This window comes from Fusarium proliferatum (assembly GCF_900067095.1).
Source record: "Fusarium proliferatum ET1 genome assembly, contig: FPRO_scaffold001, whole genome shotgun sequence".
Taxonomy (NCBI): domain Eukaryota; kingdom Fungi; phylum Ascomycota; class Sordariomycetes; order Hypocreales; family Nectriaceae; genus Fusarium; species Fusarium proliferatum.
In genome coordinates, this window is record NW_022194790.1 from 1,332,373 (window position 1) to 1,346,294 (window position 13,922).

At 49.6% G+C, this 13,922-nt stretch overlaps 3 protein-coding genes across 3 annotated transcripts; 2 read left to right on the forward strand and 1 right to left on the reverse strand.

The window, feature by feature from the left end:
• Positions 1–463: 463 nt before the first annotated feature.
• FPRO_01637 (uncharacterized protein) lies at positions 464–2,376 on the forward strand (the record flags this gene model as incomplete). Its single annotated transcript, XM_031229262.1, has 3 exons — positions 464–841; positions 895–1,757; positions 1,812–2,376. 3 exons carry the CDS (start codon positions 464–466, stop codon positions 2,374–2,376), a joined length of 1,806 nt encoding a protein of 601 aa, XP_031074836.1.
• A 6,051-nt stretch (positions 2,377–8,427) lies between these two features.
• On the forward strand, positions 8,428–9,164 carry FPRO_01636 (putative APT1-adenine phosphoribosyltransferase; the record flags this gene model as incomplete). Its single annotated transcript, XM_031229273.1, has 2 exons — positions 8,428–8,950; positions 9,019–9,164. The coding sequence occupies 2 exons, from the start codon at positions 8,428–8,430 to the stop codon at positions 9,162–9,164; spliced, it is 669 nt and encodes a 222-aa protein (XP_031074837.1).
• A 666-nt stretch (positions 9,165–9,830) lies between these two features.
• FPRO_01635 (putative glycosyl hydrolase) lies at positions 9,831–13,049 on the reverse strand (the record flags this gene model as incomplete). Its single annotated transcript, XM_031229284.1, has 2 exons — positions 9,831–12,788; positions 12,846–13,049. 2 exons carry the CDS (start codon positions 13,047–13,049, stop codon positions 9,831–9,833), a joined length of 3,162 nt encoding a protein of 1,053 aa, XP_031074838.1.
• Between the last annotated feature and the right edge of the window lie 873 nt (positions 13,050–13,922).

Below are 13,922 nucleotides of genomic sequence, written 5' to 3' on the forward strand. Positions count from 1 at the left end.
TTAAGGAGTGACTGGATGAAAAAATGTAAAAAGATTTGGATTTTATGAAAGAGAATCTAAGCTGAAAGTCCACCCCAAGCTCTTTAAAAAGACCTGAAGGGACCCTGAAATGGCCTGCCCACATTTTCATCCTCTGAAGGCCACTAATAAGGGTAGCGCGTCATAACAGGGGAGATGGAACCTTGGACCCCTGTTCTATTCCTACCATTGTCAGCCGAGATACGGACCAACATCAGCCCAATCTAATGCTTGGACAAAACAACACCAACTTCCCAAATTCACGATACCGACATTTCACCATAATCATTCTTCTAATACTCGACGAATCCAATTACCGTGCCTTGGAGAACCCGAGACGCAATCCATCGACGTACTATACAGAATATGCCATAATATATAATCGAAGCCTTTCAATGTAGCCCGATATCACAACTCGATTACACCGACTCCCTCCCTTCATCCCATGCCCAGCTTCTTCCAGTTCACGCAGGGCACCGAGTCGCACGTCCGACCCAACGACTCGGCCCCTCTCCTAGGCCGCTTCCGCGCTGTTCCTCCGCGTCCTGGCGTGATATCTCGAAGGCGCAGTCAACTTGGCCTCTTGTCGAATACCGCAGACAACAGAGGCAGCGTACATATACTCGGATACGGTGCATTTCCTGCAGATGACGACGATACGGACAGTGATTATGACCTTGAGGATGATAGGAGCTTGTGGCAACGTCTTTGGCAACGATGGGTGTTGGATATTTGGGTTGATCCGAGACAGTCGGCGGTGAAGAGGGTCGTTGATAAGTGGTGGAGCCGGTATGCATTTTTGGTGTTGATGCCTGCCTTGTTGGTATGTGCTGGAGCTCCAATCAAACTACAAAGAACCAACTGACTCAAGAACAGGCTGTGGCGTGGTGTTCTATACCTTTTCCTCAGTATAGAATTCCCGACGACCATATCGGTGATGGGGACGAGGATAGACTCCCCGACGGATCTAGGACGCCTGGTCACGGAGCTGCTCGAGTCCAGGTCAACTTTTGGTTCTTTCTATTCGTCTACTATGGTTTCTACAACCTTACTGCTCTTATCTGGATCACAAAGGTGTTCAACCTTTACAGCCTCAACTGGTGGCCCCAATCTCTGGGTTTCCCGCTTACCGTCTCACTCATCGCCATCTTGTCCATTGCCGTCCCCATACCCATGTACTACAATGACAGGGCGCGTTATTTGCTCGTACACAATACATCATGGATTTCATGGACCTTCATCATCATGGCCTTGCCTGTCACGATCGCCTTTATCATTCTCACGACTAATGAGCGGCACATCGGGCTTCGTCACTCGCTATCAGAAACTCAACGCATCTTTACCACATCCTGGTGGACCGGAGAGCCAGACACGTTCAACGGTAGGGACCGTCGGCGCCGGAATGTCACGGCTGATCTATTCGACGCCGACGCAACTCAAGTTGAACCCGAGCTGAGGCCACAGGGCGTTAGGATGCGCCGACTGTGGTTGCCAGCAAGCTTTGTACGATTCTTATGGTTCTGCGTTGCTCTGTTTATTGGCCTCATGGCATACGTGATCGGAGAGGCATACGCAGAGATTTACCTCCGAACCTTACCGCACAATAACTTGGAGACAGTAGTGTATGTCTATGGCTGGGTAGCAACGGTGCACCTCCTGGACGCGCTAAGCGGCTGGGTGCTAGGAATTCGAGAGGGTGAGCGTGTTGGAAGTTATCCTTTGAGCTGGATCTTTAAACTGTAAGCCTCGATCGATGCAAATATTATTGTTTCCACTGCTGACACCACAGCCAGATACTTCATGTTGACCTACCAGATGTACGTTCGTGCGCTATATGCACGACTGCGTTCACCACAACAATTCATAACCCTTCAGATCTTGTCATCAACAGGTTTGGTTGTCATTACACCCATCATGATGACCTCATTTGTGCACAAGCTCTTGACAATTCTTGGGCTGAACTCGCAAAGCTTTGGTTCATACCAAAAGCTCCAGACCCGCAATGTCTTTATCCGCTTTCTTGCCGAAAACGTCTCAATGGTTGCATTCCTTGGAAGTATTCTAGTACTGCACTTTGGAGCCAACAAAGACGTTTACCCATATTTCGCTTTCGATACGGAGGGGGAGGACTACAATTTTGGCCTCACTTTCTACGCCTCATCGGTAACCTGGGCGTGTGAGTTGGTAGCGAGCCTCGCTGTGCGAGGACTCATCCGACTATTCTTCCAAATCGATGTAGGCCTGGAGGGGAAGCTGGACTTAGCTGTCTGGCCAGAGTTGATGCCAACCTGTGTGGCAGTCATGCTGCACGTGCTGCAGAACATGCTATTTTCCATCATTCGGCTACAATTTCAGTGAGTGGAGAAAGGATCTACTATGGTCTGGTGTGAGTGAGGACCGACAATCCAGGGGCTATTTTTCATAAAGGATTGATGAGTGAGAGGGTCGGAACGGCCCGAGAAAGGTTGCCGAGAGGTGCGGCCATTGAGATGGTGCACCCATTGACATTCGCACCCGCGCAACGAACATGAGTTGGGATGTTTGGCCTCTGCTTTGCTTTTTCTGTTTTTGTCACTATTAAATCTGTGAGTCGTTGTCTTGAGCTGTCTTTCACTGGAGCGACTTCTTCTGCATACTTTGCGATGGCCTTGGACTGGGGAAGTTGTGCTCTTGATCCAAGTTGATACCCATTAGAACGTTTCTAGAGAGTTTTGATACGTTTCATCTTTGTTACAACGCATTAGATACCACATACTGTTTGCCGACACGTTAGTCATTGCCGTTAATAGCAATTCCGAGTTGTAACTTCTGAAGTGGACCAAGATAGCGACCATTCCAGATCGTTAGGACGACTTGTCTGGTATGCAACTATATTGTTTCAGGACTTACGGGCTGACAATGATTGGGCGACGGAGTTCAAATAACCATTTCCCGTGCCCTGTGTTTCATAAAGTTTATCTGGCAGAAGCAAACCTGGGTCATGATTGGGTCGGTGCAGCTTCTGTAGAGTGGCCCTTTTGAAACCCCATGTTGAAGATTGAGATACTTGCGTACCTTAGTGCCTGCTGTCTTTCATAACAAAGGCCATGATGTGCACTGTAGTAGCTACGGGATGCAGCAGCTCTTGAATTGCCTGACTCGCAGTCGGGCTGTCCCCAAACCGATCGCTCGTATTGTCTCGAAAGGAGTAGCTCAGATTGGCTGTGTGCTTATGTTGGTGCCTGCACAACAGTTCTACTGTCTTGTACTGGTGCGACGGACCCAGTTCTATCAACATCCATCCATGGCGACATCACCCATCAAGAAAGATGGAGACACTTATATCAAAACCTCGCGCCGGACGGCCCGTAAGGGCGCCAACACAGAAACGCGCACCTGCGGCTAATGCAAGCTCCAACCAGTCTTTTCTTCGGTGAATGAGTACAACAAACGGCGGTGTACGATATTCAAATAATATCAACAACCGGTCAATATGGCAGAGGAAGGAGAACTGATGACGCGGCGATGAAGGGGCAGCCGGTCAGCGAATGCTGGAGGGGAGGATATGCAGGACATTGGGTGGAGAGCTGGGGAAGCATGAGGCACAGCATATAAAAAGGAACTACTACAACCACAACCACAACGCCAGATGGTGCGCGATACCGATAAGGCAATGTATTCCGGAACGGTCAAGAGAGAAGAGAAGAGACACAAGAAGCAAAGCAGGCAGGCAGGTCGATGCAGAGGGCGGCACGAATGCAGCCGAACATCGCATCGCATTACATTACATTACATCGCATCGCATCGCATTAAAGACGCAGAAGATTGCTGCATGTTTTTCAGGAAATGAACCTGGTGGCCGGGATCAGGGCTGAAGGAAGAGATCGCAGCGCAACACATGCGCTGGCTGGTGTGGTTTGAAATGGCTAGGTGTGGTGTTGGGCACAAGCTCGTGATTCGCGATAGCGACTTGCAGCGAGCTGAAGCAATAATCCTCAACCGTCTTACATGTCGCTAGAGAGCTCAAGATGCATCCTATTTCGATGGGTCGCCGGCTAAAAAAGGACCATGTCCTATCTTATGCGGGTGTAGCGTAGTGTCGTGTAGTACCTACGCTTGACAAGATACTAGACATCTGCCTGGTCTGAGTGCGTATAGTGTGCCTCATCCTCAGCAGCAAGAATCCATATTGGGCACAGAAACGGTCTCAGCTATCAGCGCCTGTGGGGTTGCATTATAATCGGCATGAGAGAGATAGCAATCGATCAGTCATGATTGAAAAGGCAGACGGGGTCTCGGTTGTGCAATAAAGACGAGACCAGCGCATTTCAACCCTTGATAGGCCTTGAACTTGTGTTATCTTGGCATGATATAACGTCGTTCGGGAGCCTGACGAACCCGAGCCAGTAAGCTCGGCCTAGTATGCCCTCGGTTTGGCCGTTATGGACACATCGAGATGCTCTCTGCCATGTTCAAAGATGGGAGCAGAATTGCGATATCGTCTTATTTAACAAGAATAATAGCATGTGTAGCGATATCTTCTTATGTAACAACGTCTGCCTAAGGTGCAATGTAGATATGAACCCATGCAAGGAAACTTGATGTCGTTGCGTAGCAATGTGAATGGCACAGCTGCATACAAAGAGCGGCTGGGCGTGGGGAGAGCTTGATAGAGGGTTGCTAAGAAACACGGATTTGGCCATTTAAGAACGCCATGAATGAGAACATGCGATCAAAAGATAACAAGACTCCATAACCCTTATTCTTTTGTCATGTATACTTCTCTGCAGATTATCATCGGCCAGAGACGGATCATGAGCGAAACAAAGCTCTCATGAGCCATGCATTCGGAGGCGCTATGGGACGATGGCTGGCATGGGTTTATGGCGCCGCCTCCGGTCTTGACCACGGAAACACAGTGGAACAACGGTACTTGAGCGGAGCAAGTGGATAAGTTGTAGCTAAAAGTTTCTCTGGAGGAACTCGTTCATAGATCGTATGTTGGGTATCCGTACATTGTTATGCATGTTAAATCAAGCGGGTAGAATTGCCAACTTCGAAACCTCCATGATACAGCTTCCGGAACGTATCACTACGAGAAACAGTGGTTCTCGAATGTACCTAGAACTTCCAGCGAACTGATTACTAGGTAGTGGTGTGATGGTTGATGTGGTGAAAATGATGGACTAACTTAGTACTGAGATAACATCGTATCACGGAGACATTTGTGTTAGACATGACAGCCCGGACAGGCTAAGGCTACAGCTGCTTCGTCTTCGGCCTTGAGGGTTGTCCACCAAATGGAAGCGGGAATAAGCATGGCAGCCACTAAGAAACTACCTTAGACCAGTTGAAGAAGAAAGGGTGTCCAGAGACACCCATCGACGGTAACCTTGCCGCTGCTTCGATCCTTTGTTCGAGAGAATTGCCTAAAGAGGCAGCTCGTTGAACAACCTCCCTCCGCATTAGTGTTCATCCCTTCTAAAACAGAAATAGGCTGAATCTGCCTCGATTGTTTGTTATAGAATCATCTTGGAGGTATAGTTCAGCGAGGATGATGCCAGGTTCAGACCTAAAGAGCTTGTATAAAGCTGTAATCAACACCTCATACTATGTATGCCAAACATACGGCAAGGATCCATTTCGTTTGCGGGAACCTGGACCTAGAAAAACAACTTGGAGGTAATACGGGCCTGTCTAGAATGTGCAACACATAGTTAACTCTCAAGGCCGGCCGAAGCTCCGCTGGGCTTACGTGACTTTGCTTCCACATGTGTACTGTATCTCAGTCTCTTTCCTTCAGGTTCCGTCAAAAGACTCGTTTCATAGCGAGCTTCAGCTGTCATGTTATTAACTGGGGTTTCCCACCCGTGAATGTCCGGGTGGCTGTAGATGGATGTCGGAATGAACCCAGCAGCGCATATAAGACCCAATTGAAGTTGAGATTCCCTGGAAGCCGCTCCGAGGGCATGACCTGAAACCCCGGGAATGCTCATAGTTTGCATTGGGCCAAATTCTATCTGGAGCCATTGCCCGTCCATCCGAGGCTGGCGGTATGAAATGCGGTAGCGGGAGGTAAGGCAGTGAAGTAAGCTTGGAGCGAAGAATTCTAGCGCGGCCTCCAATGGACGCTAGGCTCGCAGCAGGCCCGATACTGGGGTAAGATAATTAATTGGATGCTAGGGTCTTGTTCAATCAAGGATAAAGGATCAAGGGACGACAATGGATCAAGGCAATCGAGTGAGCGTGCATAAGGCATGGAATTAGATAGAAATACCTGGCATAAATATTGATCTTGTACAGCCAAACTCGTATTCATGATGCTTACAACGAGCAAGCAAAAACAATGTACATTCGATGTACAAGGAACAATACAGACCAACCATCATTCAACGGGGTCCATTGTGTGGCGGTTAATATTGAGTTGGACTTGGTCCCGCCATTGAGTAAAAAAAGTACTTGAATGGTACGACCTGGCTGGCATCCATGACATGTACAGAACACAACAGCGGAGCTTTTGTGTTTGTCGATTTGTCGCAGCTGATGATACCGAGACTCTTGTCTGCAACAAAGAGACGCGTGGAAAACATACATACCGTCCTCCAGTCACTCAGTTCTTGCCGGCAAACGCTCGTGAATCGCATCACAACAGTGATTCGTGTTCGCTCGGCAGCGTAAAGGTGAAGGCCGATTTGGCAAGTTGACTCATAGAGGTACAAAAGATGACCATCCAATAAGAGTGTCGATCAAGGGTTCGAGTTGTCGATTAGCATCTAATACTGCATTGATGCTACATTGATACTGCAATCATGCATGCAAACCGAGGAGTATGCATTGTTTGTTTGTAAGAAAATGGCGTTTTGCATATCAGAATTCTCATGCAATCGTTGCGGTACTGTACCATTATGTCGACGGGACATACCTACTAACGAATGTTTCATGATGATACAACTGGCTGGCGGGGTACTACTCATGCTACCTAGTATTTATCATTCTATACGACAGACGTGATTGCGCGTACTGGAACAAGCTGCAAACACGCAAGAACTTACTTCCTCGAAACAATGCTGCCTGGTATGAGTTGCATTCTCCATTCAGACATGGCTGCTTGTCGATATCCAATTGCACCATTGGTGCTTGTTGAGTCATGTAGACTAATACCTTGAATCGTTGATATCTGACCTGAAGCTTGGACACCGAAAAAGCCCGCTTGACCGCTTGCTTGTCCATGGTTGATGATGATGGAAACCAGCTCTTGCTCCCAAAATCTCACTCTATCCATGTCTACTTGTTCGTCTATCTCTGCTTGGTGAGATGCTTACCATTATCATATAAATTCGACAAACCAACCCCTAAGTCGAGGTGCCGATTATCACAGATAGCAACGGGTGGATATCAGCAAACACCCATCCACGGATCTGAGCCTCCCCACAATTAACTCCATGTTAGGCACTGCTGGGGCTTGATGGTGCGTGCTGGACCCAGAGAGCAAGAAAACTTCTGACCTTAAGCTGAGGTGCCAAAATTAACCAATCTTTAGGCCTACTAGACAATACTAGCCCTAGCTCATCTTTTTGTCATCTGTTCCAAATTTTCTTGGCCCCTTGGGCTGGGTCCTGGGCGCTGGCGCTGGGCATTGATCACCAAAAGGCTTCTGTATCCGACTCAGCGGCCAGAATTTTTGCTGAGATCCATCGCTGCCATTGCTGAGAGAGTTTCGGAAAGGGGAAAAAAAAAAGTTAACAAAATTTTCCCCTCCCCCACCTTGCATTTTCCATTTGCACCCCTTGGAAGGCTTCCAAATCAATGGGACCCTGTCGGGTTCCCCTCCCCCTCGCTCCCAATCGTTCAATCGTACCTGCCCGCCATTCCCCCACTAAGACCTCGCACGCCTGCGGCATGCCTAGGTTGCACCCCTCCTTCCTCATCGTCAATGCCACTGAAGTTGATGTGAGGTGCGCATCCGTCGCCGTCTTTCGGCAGCCCTGTCCTAGGTAGGAGGGTAGGCAGGTAGGTTCGCAGCCAAAACAAAATTACCTTGGGGTCTTCCATTGTGCTTGTACCTGCCTCCTACTGTTTTGCCTGTCAGGTACTAAATCAGCCAAGTAACTCTCGTAGACGGAGCACGTACCTCGTTCGTACTCTCTTTCCGCCTACCACTAAACCACTGTAACTACTTCTTCCGACGCGGCTTGACCACCGACTACCTTACCTTCCTTACCTGAGGTGCCTACCAGAAAAAAACCACTCGAGTGCTTGTGCCTGGCAACTGCCTCCGCTCACCCTTTCCCGACTTGCCTTGCCCTGTATCCCTCGTCTCTTTTCTCCTTCTCCCCTTATTCCTTCCTTCTTTTTACCGACCCTCCCACCCCTTCTTCTACCCTGCCTCTTCCCTCTCTCTCTCTCCTCTCCTCTCTTCTTCCCTCCACAATGAGCGCTCAAGAACCCCTCCCCTCTACCAACTCATCCTCAGCGATAAACAACACCACGTCTACCGCTGTCGCTAGCCAAGATGCCTCGGGACGACAGCCCTCCTCCTCCGCCGCCGGTTCCTCCGAACTCTCCAGTGCAAAGATAAGCCTGCGCAAGTCGCTGCGAAGCTTCCCCGACTTCCCCATCCCGGGTATCAACTTTGTCGATATTATGCCTCTCTTCGCCGACCCAACCGCCCATGCCACCCTTGTCGATGCTCTCGAACTTCAGATCGCCGAGGCTTTCCCCACCAAGCCTGATGTTATCGTAGGCCTTGACGCCCGTGGCTTTCTCTTCGGCCCTGGTCTTGCGCTCCGTCTCGGTGTTCCCTTTGCTGCTGTCCGCAAGCAGGGCAAGCTCCCTGGACCTTGTGCTACCGCTGAGTACGTGAAAGAGTACGGCAAGGATCTGTTCCAGATGCAGGAAGACGCCGTCCGTGAGGGCCAGAAGGTCCTCATTGTGGACGACATCATTGCTACGGGTGAGTAAATCTGTTTGCAAAGCAGTATGCATGAGGCGTATAGGACCTTAACTGACATGAATCATCAGGTGGTTCTGCAAAGGCTGCAGCTGAACTCGTCCAGCAGCTCAAGGGCGAGGTCATTGGATACTTGTTTATTCTTGAGATCCCTGGCCTAAACGGCCAAGAGAAGCTCGGCAATGCTCCTGTCAAGATTCTTCTTGAAGATGCTTAAGTGGCTGATGCCAGGCTTCCTCTATTTTCGATCCCACTTTCAGCGATAAAGCGATGCCGGGCCATAGATCGACTTGTGGTGTGCCTCATCGCGGCGCATTTGTGAGAATTTTTGTTAGACCTGGAGAGTCTGTTTCTGCTCTATGTTTTTGAAGTGTTGGCGGCAGTAGTGACCAAATTTTACAGCAATTCACTTATTTTACTAAGTGAGATCTATATTGGTTGGCGTTTGTGGATGGCTTTTTCACGACTCAACAACAGCAAAAGTCTTTTCGGGTTCGCGCATATAGAATGGGGTTTTGGCGATTATCTTGATATAGCCATATAAAGAAAGACCGCAAACTAATAATCATAAATGTCAGTTTTGTCTGCCCACCTTCTGGCTGCTTTGCCATCATGAGACAATAATTATGTGTCTTGCTAGAGTATCATACCACCTACAGCTAGGATTAGAATTCTCGAGATTATGAGTAGGTCAGGTTGTAAGTGTCAGGTTGAGCTTACAGGCAAGGTTTTGATTGTTAAACGTATCATACAAAGAGACATCTACCTCTGTTTCCCTCAAAGCCCGAAGGTATCGTACGCTATCAAAAACAGCAATATACAAAAATGACGATAAAAGCCACCAGAATAACTCCGAGACATGAATATGAACTCTATGCGTTCGTTATAAGACAATGGCGTTCTCTATCAACATCCCTTGACTCTCCACCACGTACTTGCGCCGCATGCCCACGCCCTTAGCCTCACCGAAACGTTCATAATCACCCTTGGCTCCACGCATGAGAACGAGAGGCACACCGTTGAGCCGCCCCATGCCTCGGGGTGTCACTTGCGCCGTAGTTAGCAGGGGGCGAACGATATCATCAGGGCCTTCTTCTGAATCATCGCCCTCGTCAATGACAATCACAAGTTGTAGTGTATGTGGCGATGCTGGAAAGCTAGGTATGCGCTCTAACTTTTCGCTGAAAGAGCAGCCGCCGCGACGAATGACAATTATCTGATGTTGGCGAGACGATGACTCGGGCAAAGGGGCACCACATGCTTCACCACCGAGGAAGACGGTTTTCCAAGGAAAGTTGGCGATGGGCTTGCGGGAGTTGTAGCTGGGTGACCCGACCATCGGCGTGTCGATGATGGGCGGCAGAGGAAAAGCGCCGGGGCCGGTAGATGTGTAAGCCGTCCAACGGAGGATAGTGGGGCCGGGACCATCCGTCTCCGTCTCCGGGAGATCGGTATATGCGGGTTCAAAAACGGAGCTCACGGCACGGAGAAGCGACTTGAGAAGTGATTCCGAAGGAAGAGCTGCATGGCTCGGAAGAATCTCACTGGATACATTGACGCCCTGGGCGGGTGCCGGGGCACTGGCATTCGACTTCTCTAGTGTATCGAGGAGAAGGTCAATCTCAACGATATCCTTTCGTCGAATACAAGTAAATGCATCGTCTTTGTAAGATCTCACGTGCTCTGCATGAAAGAAGACACTCTCGTGACGACCAAGCTCTCTACTTGCGGCGTGTGTAATTCTCCATGATCGATCTGCAACCTTGCCGCCCTTCTGCTGTTCCAATTGAAGCCGCATGCCATCAAGGTTGCGGACCGTTGGTCCGTTGTGGCTGTACCACACGAGAGATGTCCCGAAACGAGACACAAGCGAGCTTGCCGTGTCGCCGGGTGGAAACTCTATCCATGTCATGACGCGCTCGACGGGTGCGGCACACACGCCATCTTGTGGCAGCATCGTTGGCGGTAACGTCCATGGAAACATCGTGTGATTGGTTTTAGCTCTATATCTCGTTACATGCCCTTTCTTTCGATCGAAGACTTCTACGGCTTCAAGGGGTCCGTGGACATTGGGAGTATTGTGCAAGTCGACGAATAGTGCGACACTGAAAAGGTCAGGACGGGCAGCCGTAGCCGAACCGGAAAGACCTGGAACTATAGGTACCGGGCATGAATACGTGAAGCCCTCATCAATTGTGTCGTTCTTGGCTGCGACTCGTTTCGATAATGAGTGCCGCCGAGTCGGCTTCTGACGGCTGCGATTGGGTATAATAAGGGGGTGACCCTCTGTGGAAAAGACAAACGCAGCATCAACCTTGTTGAGAGCATGGTCTGGGTCGAAGAGGAGGTACATATACTTTGTTGTTTCACCAAGGAAGAAGCTCTCCATGCGATCAGAGAGCTCTCCTGTTCTGACATCTTGAAGACCAGCCCATCCACATGGAGCACGACATCGTCGCTCAATGTCTCTAAGAACCATCTCTCCGACATGCAAGTACCATGGGTCTTGTGTGGCACGGTATATATAATATGTTGACTCTATGAACTCGGGACGGCCTGGCCACCAACCGAGCCCCTGATCAACAGTGTTTTCGCGGACAGACCATCGCTCAGGCAAAGCAGCATACCGCGTCCAGAGAGCAGTATAAACAAGATTTGCCTCTACGGCTTCATCGACTTCGCCAGCCATAGCTAAGAGACCAGGATAGAAGGCACCCAAGCTATCAATCCACATAGTATATGGTTGCCCAGTTGTGCGATGATTATTCGAGTAGTAAGGGTAATGACTTTTGTCAGTGTACAAATATCGCTTGACAGAGGCGTGTGCCTGATGCCATGCATCCAAGAACGCCTCAGAGGTCTGTAGCTCAGTGGGCAGAGGAGGGTGGAGGACGTTGGGATCGAGCCACTCAGTGCTGCTCTGTCGGCTAGTGGTTGATTTGTTGGGCATGCCGTGTCCTGAAAGCAGGATATGGCTCTTCAAAGCATATTCGAAGAAGCTATCCATACCGGCACCAATTCCGGCGTGTGGCCCTATCCACTGCCCACCCTCTGCGTCCAGACCGTTACCGACGAGTCCAATTTCACTCCTTCGTCCCCAGACTGCCCAAAAAGCCCTCTTGGCCGCTTGCTCGAATCGAACGTCTCCTGATAAGCGACTGAGAACTGTGAACTCTAGGGTAAGACTTCCAGCGCCGGCACTGCAAGTCTCAGTGATCTCCCCCGAAGCAGCCTCAGGTTTGCCCTCCATGTGACGAAAGAGGGGCGAGTTGGTGTAGAAAGGAATCCCATGTCGAAGATTGACTCGAGGATATGGAATGCCGGTGTCTGTGTAAAAGGCTGGGAGAAGCCTTTGTCCAAGATCAAGGGCCAGCCTTAAAAGTTGGCCATCGTATTTGAAACCATTCGGCCATGTTATAGGCGCAAGTTCAAGAGGGTCATCGGCCTGGGTCGCCCAGGCTGGCTGCACAGTATAACCGCTGATAGGCAGCTCCCCTATGGCAAAAAGATGCGCACTGAGAAGGCCACCCAGTCCACGTATTACGGTCTCAAAAACCTGAACCTTGCTGTCGAGGTCAAATCCAGTCGCTCGAATGCCCTGGCCCGAAACACCTGGTCGTCCATCGCCATAGTATCGCACAAAATCCGCTATCCCATCTTGGAAATCACTCAGAGCTTTCGACCCTGTCCCTGACGCATCTTCGGGTCCTCCAGCGAGGATCGCAAGTGTCGATAGACTATCAATAAGTGTAAGGGAGTAATTTCCTAGGGCATCGTTCAGACCGATATGGGCGGGATTTTCTCGATCTCGGGTCAGGGGCGAGCACGTCAAAGGTCGAAGCTGTGGGAAAAAAGACAGTCAGCTTTGAGCGGTGATCAGCTGCGGCACCAGACAAACCTCATCCTCAGGAAATGCATGTTTCATGTAATTGCCAAAGCCATGATAGAACATATCAACTGTTTGTTGGCGCAACCGCACAAGGTGGTCCTGCCGCATTGCTTGAGTCGTCCATGATAGTGAGGCCCAGATCAAGAGCTGCACCCAGACCAATAACATCATGCCTCCTGGCTCGAATAGCCAATGCCTAGGCCTCCGAGACATTGGCCAAGGGAAAATGGCGCTTGAGAGCTACTGGGCTCATCGAGGGAAGCCTAAGAACAGCGAAACCGACTGTAAACCATACAGTTAACATACGAAATGCCTTGAATACGACACGCGACAGACGCTTGGCGTCGCGATTTGATAGTCTGGAAGAAACGAAACCCTCACGAATTCGTGGTGACAGTTGTTTCCTGTCATCCTTGCGCCACATGTGGCTTTGGCGTTGTGGCGGTTTGTGAACTGCGGTCCAATCAGATGCCGTGGTTAATGTAGGCTCTTTCCAAAACCAAGTCTCCGCGAAGTCAAATGTCTTGAGAGCTTCGACAGACCTGGAGGTTACTTATTCTTTACAATTCTAATCTCATAACAGATTATCTTTGCTTTCCTTCCGTGCATGCATGTCAACAGTGCTTACATTTTCATACTCAATTTCATCATGGTAGCCTCATCCCTTCCTATGTCATCAAGATCATCTTCCTTGTCATTCGTCACCCTGAACCTCAATGCAACACCAGCACCAGAGTAACGACGAGCCAACAGCATCATTCATAAGCAGAAAACTCTCTCTCAGCACTAGTTGCCACATTTTCAAATGTTCACCCCTCTTGACTCCTTTGTTTCGACGCCTTCTCCGAAGACTTAATCTCACTAAATACAACCAAAATACGCGAAGCCCACACAAGTTTATGCTAAGATAAGAGGTCACGATGAGAACACCTCATGTGTGCCAGCACGTCACATCCCTGGCGCTAAGGCGAGAACAGGGAGGGTCCCTTGGATGAACGTCACTGTTGATCTAACCATGTTGAAGCGTCAAGCGGCAATCGGCCAGCCGTCTGAAGCGCTGGCTGTAACTCAACGTTGGTTATGCCT